Source organism: Trichechus manatus, unplaced genomic scaffold, assembly GCF_000243295.1.
Source record: "Trichechus manatus latirostris isolate Lorelei unplaced genomic scaffold, TriManLat1.0 scaffold00001, whole genome shotgun sequence".
Classification (NCBI taxonomy): domain Eukaryota; kingdom Metazoa; phylum Chordata; class Mammalia; order Sirenia; family Trichechidae; genus Trichechus; species Trichechus manatus.
This window is the reverse complement of record NW_004443937.1, coordinates 43,078,299-43,086,586: the sequence shown is the minus strand read 5'-3', so window position 1 is coordinate 43,086,586 and position 8,288 is coordinate 43,078,299. Positions and strand designations below refer to the sequence as shown.

At 44.6% G+C, this 8,288-nt stretch overlaps 1 protein-coding gene across 1 annotated transcript in view; it reads right to left on the bottom strand.

The window, feature by feature from the left end:
* Window positions 1–7,271, bottom strand: part of SNTN (sentan, cilia apical structure protein) — a 15,806-nt gene extending 8,535 nt beyond the window's left edge. The window contains exons 1-2 of the mRNA XM_004368660.1: window positions 7,162–7,271; window positions 2,515–2,549 (exon numbers count right to left, since the gene is read on the bottom strand). Of these exons, the coding sequence (XP_004368717.1) occupies window positions 2,515–2,549; window positions 7,162–7,271 (145 nt within the window). The remainder of the gene's footprint in view (window positions 1–2,514; window positions 2,550–7,161) is intronic.
* Window positions 7,272–8,288: the final 1,017 nt, after the last annotated feature.

Genomic DNA, 8,288 nt, shown 5'->3' with positions numbered 1-8,288 from the left:
TCCTGGTCTCCTGGGTCTGAGATTGTTCCTGGAGGACAGTAGCCACTTGCTCTCCTGGTCCGCTGTGTCTGAGATTGTTCATGGAGGACAGTAGCTACTTTCTCTCCTGGTCTACTGGGTCTGAGAATGTTCATGGAGAACAGTAGCCACTTGCTCTCCTGGGTATGACCTCCTGGTGAGGAAACAGTGGATTTTGCAAAAAAGCTAGACACCTTCCTTTTGTCCTATGTGTCAGGCTCCTTCCAATCATAATCTTATGTAATCTCACTTAGTAAAACCCGTGGAGGTAGGGACTATTGTGTCTCAGTTTTACACATTGGATGCAGGGAGATATTAAGAGCCTTAAAGTCACGTTGTAGGAAGTGGCTGAGGTGGGATTTGAAGGTCTGCCTGACTTCAATGTCCATGGGAAGATTCATCACCTTGGAATACCTCCTTGCAAGGGCATCCCGTGGAGGCTGTGGCATCCGGGCATTTTTCAACCCTCTGAGGGAGTCTAGGTTTGATTGCTGTCTGGATGAGGACTCCATCTGGACTAGCCACCTTCTCTTTTAAAAAAACAGCATGCCTCTCCCACCCTGGACTATAAAACAGCATATGCTCATGGTAAAAACAGAAGTAGAAAATATTAAAAATAAAAGATAGCAAGGACCTCTGGTTGTCCTACAAACACTGATGATATTTTGCAAGAAGCTTGGTTTCTTGTTTTTATGGCTGAGTTCTTCCCTTAATAAACCTAGCATGTTGCCTCCTAACCCCTGCCCTGTCTGCCTCACAGAGTTGTGAGTGAGTATATGAAAGCATATTGTAAAGGGCTAAGTGCCATTAAAACTGCAAACAATTGTCGTTTCTCTTTTGGCATCTTTTATTATCTCTCTTGCCTCTGGCGTGGGGGTGGAGGAGAGGGTGGTACGCCAGGCCACTCACGTCTTCCTCTCCTGCTATTTTTCTCTTAGCTCACTTTTTATGCTATAATAATACTGAATGGTGTGGGGTTCCCTAAATTCTTTATTCATTCAACAAGTTTTTATTGGCAAGTACTTATTGGCAGGCCCTGTTCTAGTTCTGGGTGTCCCTGGGTAGTACAAAAGATTAATGCGCTCTCCTGCTAACCAAAACGTTGGAGGTTCAAGTCTATCCAGAGGCACCTTGAAAGAAAAGCCTGGCAATCTACTTCTGAAAACTCAGCCATTGAAAACCTTATGGAGCACAGTTCTGCTCTGACACACATGGGGTCACCATGAGTCAGAGCTGACTCAACACCAACTGGCTCTTATTGGTTTGTGCTCATTCTGGGGATGGAGTAGTGAACGATGTCAAAAGAGCAACCGGATACTCCAGTACGTCTCAAAATTTTGCACCGCAAAACTGTCCTGAATGGGAAAAATTATGCAAGAAACGTGATGGAACAATTATCAAGATTTCCTGAAATTCTATAAATTGTAAAAAAGTAATGATTGGTCTGTTGTATTGTGATAGTGTAAAAATCAGCGGTGGATTACTCAATAAGCAAGGTAAGCATGGGCTTACTTGTGCTTACTTCCTTTGGATTAGGAAGTAAGCACAAGTAAACCCGTGCTTACCTTGCTCACTGGTAATCCATCCTCATCAGAGATTGTAAATTTGAAAAGAGGCTTTGATTCTGTAGGAAGATGCTGTGGGGTGGGGAGACAGACAGCTGCCAGCCACACCTAGAAGCAGAATCTTTGATGTGCTAAAAATATGCTAAATTATTCACTACAGATGATCTGGTATGCAAGGTAAACAGTGCTTACCTTGCCTATTGGATAATCTGACGGTGGTAAAATAGTAGTATTTTCATTAAGATGGAGATTTATTTAAATAAAAATATAAAGAGTCTCTTCTGAAGAGTAGGCCAGCTGTCCAGGAAGGAAAAACAACTGCAAAATCGTAACATCTTGCTGGATGTTTTCAGAAACTGGATGGCCTGTGCTTGTTACTCAGTAAACATTTGAAGCCGCACATTTTGGAAGAAGATAATGATGCAAGTATATGTTTTTATTTTCTTACATTGCTGTTTCCATAGCAATGTTATTATCTCACTACTTATAAAATAGAATTCCGTGGGCAAATATTTACACTTTGGGAATGGGCCACACTGTGTTTTCACTCAATCAGCAAAGGCAGTCAGGAGTTGATTGTACTTTGAGCTCCACTGAGTACTCATGAGTCAGACACTTGTGGTTCTGCTCTGGACATCCTGAGGATGCAGCCCATGGAAAGGCAACTGGACACCTGGAAGATCACTGAATTAGGAGTCAGGGGATCCATACTCTCATCTTAGCTCTGCCTTTCATGGACTGGCGAAGCTAATTCCTATCACTGGACCTCAGTTCCCACACTTTAAAAAGAACATCATGAATGTTTGGATGATCTCTCTACAAGTTTCGTTACATCCCTGACATCTTTGATGTCCCATTATTTTAAAATCTTGACACATCATCCTGCCTGAGGGAAACACGATACGCCCCAGTGACCCCACGCCTTCCTTACCTTTTATTGAAGCCAGCTGTTTGGATATTGAAATGCTGCCAACAAAATGAACAAAACATAATATGAGTTTGGGTGTTGATAGCATGATCCAGGGTAAATCAATATAATAATTTTAAAATTAACTTATTTTAAAAAATATTTAAAATTCTATTTTATTGTGTTTAAGGCAAAAATTTACACAGTAAATTTGGTTCCCAAATAACAATTTCTACACAAATTATTCGGTGATATAGGTTACATTTTTCACAATGTGTCGCTATTCTCATTCATTCTGTTCTGATAGTACATGTCCAGTACTCTAGTTTCCCGGTCCTTAGCTTCTCATCTTTGTTTCAGAGTAATTTCTGACTGATTGGTCTCATAAAGATGATTTTTTTAGGAGCTCATTACTCATGGGTGATAGTCTTTATTCTATGAGCCAATCTGTTATAAAATTAACTTACTTATTTTTGTATTCAACAAATATTCGTTGGGCATTCTAGTGGAGTAGCCAGCTATCTGCCAAAATCCTTTCTTCCCTTGCCACATTATAGAGAAATACCTGGCCAGAGGCTGACCTGCTAACCCACACATCCCAGTCTTCTTGGCAATAATGTTGCTGTCTTAGTCATCTAGTGCTGCCATAACAGAAAAACCACAAGTGGATGACTTTAACAAAGAGAAATTTATTCTCTCACAGTCTAGTAGGCTACAAGTCCAAATTCAGGATGTCAGCTCCAGGGGAAGATTTTCTCTCTCTGTCGGCTTTGGAGGAAGTTCCTTGTCATCAGTCTTCCCTTGGTCTGGGAGTATCTCAGCACAGGAACCTCAGGTCCAAAGGACTTGCTCTGCTCCCGGTGCTGCTTTCTAAGTGGTATGAGGTCCCCATGTCTCTCTGTTCACATCTCTCTTTTATATCTCAAAAGACACTGGCTTAAGACACTATCTAATCTTGTAGATCTCATCAATGTAACTGCCGCTAATCCATTTCATTAACATCATAGTGATAGGGAAATAACATCAGATGACAAAACAGTAGACAATCATACAATACTGGGAATCATGACCTAGCCAAGTTGACAGATATTTTTGGGGGAAACAATTCAATCCATGACATTCCACCCTTTGGTCCCCCAAAATTTATGTCCTTGCCACATGTAATACACATTCACCCCATCATACCATAGCAAAAGTCTTAAATAAACTCCAGGTCCAAAATCCAAAAATTTTTCCTCCTCTGTGAAATCTAGAATACAAGTTGTCTGCTTCCAAAGGTGTAATGGTGCAACGGGCAAGTACAAGCTAGACATTTCCATTACAAATGGGAGAAATTGGAGGGAAAAAAGGCATAATAGGCACCAAGCAATTTAGCAGAACACATTACATTAGACCTCAAGTCTTGAAAATAATCCTCTGTTCTCTGAGAACATTCACACAATAGTCCTGCCCTCCAGACTCTAGGTATTGGCCACACTCTCTGGATTCAGAGTGGAGGCCCCTTGGCCCTGGGCTTCAGTTTCACCTTCCAGACCTACTGGGACAGCAACTCTGCTCCCTCTGCTTTAGGCGCACCATTCTCCTAGTCCATCTGAGTGGCAACTCCACCCTTGGAAACACAAAAAGCAATGGCTATGCCTTTTGAGACTGAGGCAGCTTAGCTTCTTGTGTTCCTTGTCTCTTCAGCTTCTGCTTCCTGGATTCTTGGCCTCTTGGCTCCTTGGGCCTCACGCCGGCATCTTCCCTGCTGGGGCAAGTGTTCCAAAGCTCTGTGGCTCTACCGATAAGTGCCTGGAGGCACCCTGCTCTGCCAGTAAACTTCGGCCAGAAGGCACTCAACTCTCTTACTCCATGTGTCGGCAAGCCTAGCTCCACCCATAAGTGCCTGGAGGCATCCCACTCCACCAGGGAGCCTCCTGCACCAAGACATTCAGCTCTCTCCCTCTCCCTCTGTGGGTTGGCTCCAGTGCTGTCTAGCACTGGTCTCCTGGTTCTGCTGCTGCCGGTTCTCTGCTGCTGTTTCTCACCATATGCGCTGTCTCCAGTGTAACAGGTCTCCTCACTTCCTTCTGAATCCTCTATCCATTCACAGTTTCAAAACCACTTCCACATTTTTGGTGCTGTTAGAGCAGCATCCCACTCTCAGTACCAAATGCCTTAGGCTGGGTTCTCTAGAGAAGCAAAACCAGTAAAGTGTATAAATATATATATAGAGAGATTTATATCAAGGAAACAGCTCACTCGATTGTAGAGGCTGGAATATCCCAAGTTTGTGGAGCAGGATAGAGGCATCTCCTGATTCATGTAGCCACAGGGGCTAATGAACCCAAATTTGCAGGTCGGAGAGCAGGGCTTATGCTCACAGGCTGTGAAGATCGTCAAATCCCTAGATTGGCAGGTAAGACCGCAAGGCTTCTCCTGATTCACATAGCCACAGAGGCTGGTGGACCCAAGATCGGCAGGTCAGAGAGCAGGGCTCCTGCTCACAGGCTGTGAAGATCCACGAATCCCAAGATCAGCAGATAAACTTATCAGCAGGTAACAACTGGAGGTCAGACAAACAGGAGAAAGCCACAAGATCCAGAGTGAGCAAAAAGCCAAAATGTCTGCTTCTATTTGGATGCAGACCACACACCCAAGGAAACTCCCTTTCAACAGACTGGCTACACATAGCAGATCCCATCATGGGAATGAGCACATATAAACACTGAGAATTATGGCCCAGCCAATCTGATACACAATCTTAACCATCACAGTGGCCTTGTGACTAAATTCCCTCCAACGAAATGGGAGTGGAAGGGAAGTGAACATCTTCCATGTGAGCACCTCTGTGCTCTTTCCTACTTTCAGCTGACTGTGATGGAAATTACCACAAAGACTTTGAAAACCACATGTTGAAGATGGCAGGGCCTCCCTCAGCCTAGGTCCCTACGTGGCTACATGGAGTGGAGTTGCCACAGACCTGGGACCCCCAGTCTGGGCTGTCATGCAGAAAATAAAAATCCAACTTCTTGTTCCATAAACCACTGAAATTTTGAAGTTTATTTGTTCCAGCAGCTTAGCCTACCTAACTAAAAATCCAGGTGGCGTGCTGATGCGGGGGGGCGGGGGGGGGGGTCAATGCTTGCTCCCGCCCTCTATGGGTTTAGCGTCTGGAGCATAAGACGGACATTAAACACATATAGAGGGCAGAGAGGGGTAAACCCAGTCTACAGGTCATGGTAATGACATTTTACCTGAGCCTAATTAACTGGTAGGCATTTGCCAGATGAAGAAAGAGGAAGAGTGTTCAAGCAGAAAGAACAGTGTGTGCTGAGGCTCTGAGGTGGGAGAAAGGACGACATGACTGAAGAACCAGAGGAAGTACAGTGCAGCTGGAAGCTGGACCAGGACGGAGACAGAGGTGGACGGTGAGGGGGAAGTCAGCGCCAGGGCCAGAGCACGCTGAGCCTTTGAGGGCTCACGACGGAGTCAGGGTGCTATCTTATAGGCATTTGGGGAGTAAGTGAATGACAAAATCAGTCTTGCATTTTGGAAAATTATTTCACCTGTTACGTCAGAAGTACATGGGAAAGGGGCCAGACTGGAGGCAGGGAGATGTATCTTGCTGCCTTACAAAAAGCAAATCAAAGTCGACTTGATACGTCATACCCCAATGGCTGGGCCGTTTTTGAGAAAGCCAATAAAAATAAGAACTTGGTCATAGGGTGGACAATTCCTTAAAAGGAGCTTTTGGATTCAAGACCTGGTTTTGGCACTAACTAGCTGAAGGGTCAGCTCCTTTGGGGGCCTTATTTTCTTCTCTGTAAAATTAGGAAGCTGGACAGTGATCTCCTGGGCGCTTACTGTCTTCCCGGTGAGCTCATTTTATCTCCTCAAACTCTGCACCATTGTCATTGGCTTCACAGGATGGATTCTCGGCCTCTATACCACCTTTTCACTTTGCACAAGGTGCGCTTGCCACGTGGCGTGTGTTGTTCTCCATTGCCGTGATCTGGTTTCTCTCTCTGCCATTAGTCTGGGAGGCCCATGAGAGCATCGGCTGTGCTATCTCTGTGCCGCCCACCCCACGCTTACCAGAGGACTTACCACCGTTAGGAGTGCAAAAACAATGTTTTCTGAACTAAAGTAGGTCCCCTAAATAGAATTACATGGGACAGAACATTTTTTCAATCATTAGGCCTAATTTTACACATCCAAATGATAGGAAGCAATTTCCTTCTGTTGTAGATAATTGGAAAAAATATGCTATACAGTTAAAATCATTACCAGTTTCGATTTACAAATGTTTCTCAAGAGGCAATCAAAGATACTTGCATTAATCGGATCGCTCCTTCAGTCTGCGCTCAAAGTCAAGTCAGCTTCCTTCGGTTTTCTGATTCAGTTTAAAGCTGAGTAGGGTGGGTAACATGTACCAAACCTGCGATATCTTGGCTTTCAAGCTGCTGACATGAAAACAGAAACCAAACCCGTTGCCCTCGAGTTGGTTCAGACTTATAGCAACTCTATAGGACAGAGGAGAACCGCCCCATAGGGTTTCCAAGGAGCAGCTGGTGGATTTGAACTACCCACCTTTTCGTTAGCAACCAAGATCTTAACCACTGCACCACCAGAATTCTTTTGAAATATACCTGTAAGTTAAATGAAACTCAATAAAAGAGAGCCACTGACCTTTTGGGCATTTTCCTAGGTGCTAAAGTAGATGTGGGGGCTGTAGAAGGATTGGATCCCCCTTCCGAGTGGGGCAGTTGGTCCTGGGTGCTGTGGGTGCAGCCACACATAGCCTGGTCCCCTGCTCTGTGTTGGTCTTTCCTAAGCAACAGCCACTTGCGGCCGTTGCTGTTGCCATTCTCTCCTTGACAACTACACAGTGGCACTCTCAGACGGGCTTTCCCCGGGGTTACTGGAGGTAGACGTAAATCCTCCATTCGTTTAATAAATATTTGGGTGTCTATTGTGGGCTAGGCACTGCACAAGGTGCTGGAGACGTCACACACGATTTCCAGTTTTCCTAGCTTCCATAAAGATTACAGCCTATAAAACCCTATGGGGCAGATCTACTCTGTCACACGGGGTCACCATGAGTCCAAATAGTCTAGGGGTAGGGGGCACCGAACAACAATAACAGGCTGTTTACGCAAAATGTCAAACCATCTGGGAAAAATGTTTTAAAAAAATCCCTCAGTCAACCTGGCCCTTTGGCTGTGTAAGAGAAAACCTCGAGTGTAATGAGGTAGGTGTCAGCCTGGGGAAAGGAAATGTGTACAGCAAGCAGGGGCCTGACCAACGCCTCTGTGTGGATTTGTTTACAAGTTCACAAAACTACCTGCCTGAAGGTCTCAACAACAGGACTCTTACAGTCAACTCAGCAGGGTGCAGATGGCGCAAGGTCAGCACAGTGTTAATGGGGCTGGAGATCTGGTAAATAATTTGAGTGAGAAAAAACGCCATCACAGAGACACATTTTTATCAGCTTTGCTCTTACGCTTCAGTCCACCGTTTGCTTCCGAGTCAGCAAAAATTCAAGAGCAGGTAGTAGGACGAGATTCTAAGAGGCTCTCCTGTCATGATTTGGTGTACCCCTCTCTCTGGTGCTATGCTCTTCACTGGGGCCTCTGGAAGTTCAGGGACTCCATGAATTGCGTTCTAGGGAGGTCTTCGAATCTTTTGGCATTATGCGATTTTTCAATTGTGGTAAATATATACGCAACAAAACATTTGTCATTCCAACATTCTCCATGTGTACAATTCAGTGACATTAATTACATTCATCTTGTTGTCCGACCGTCATCACCATC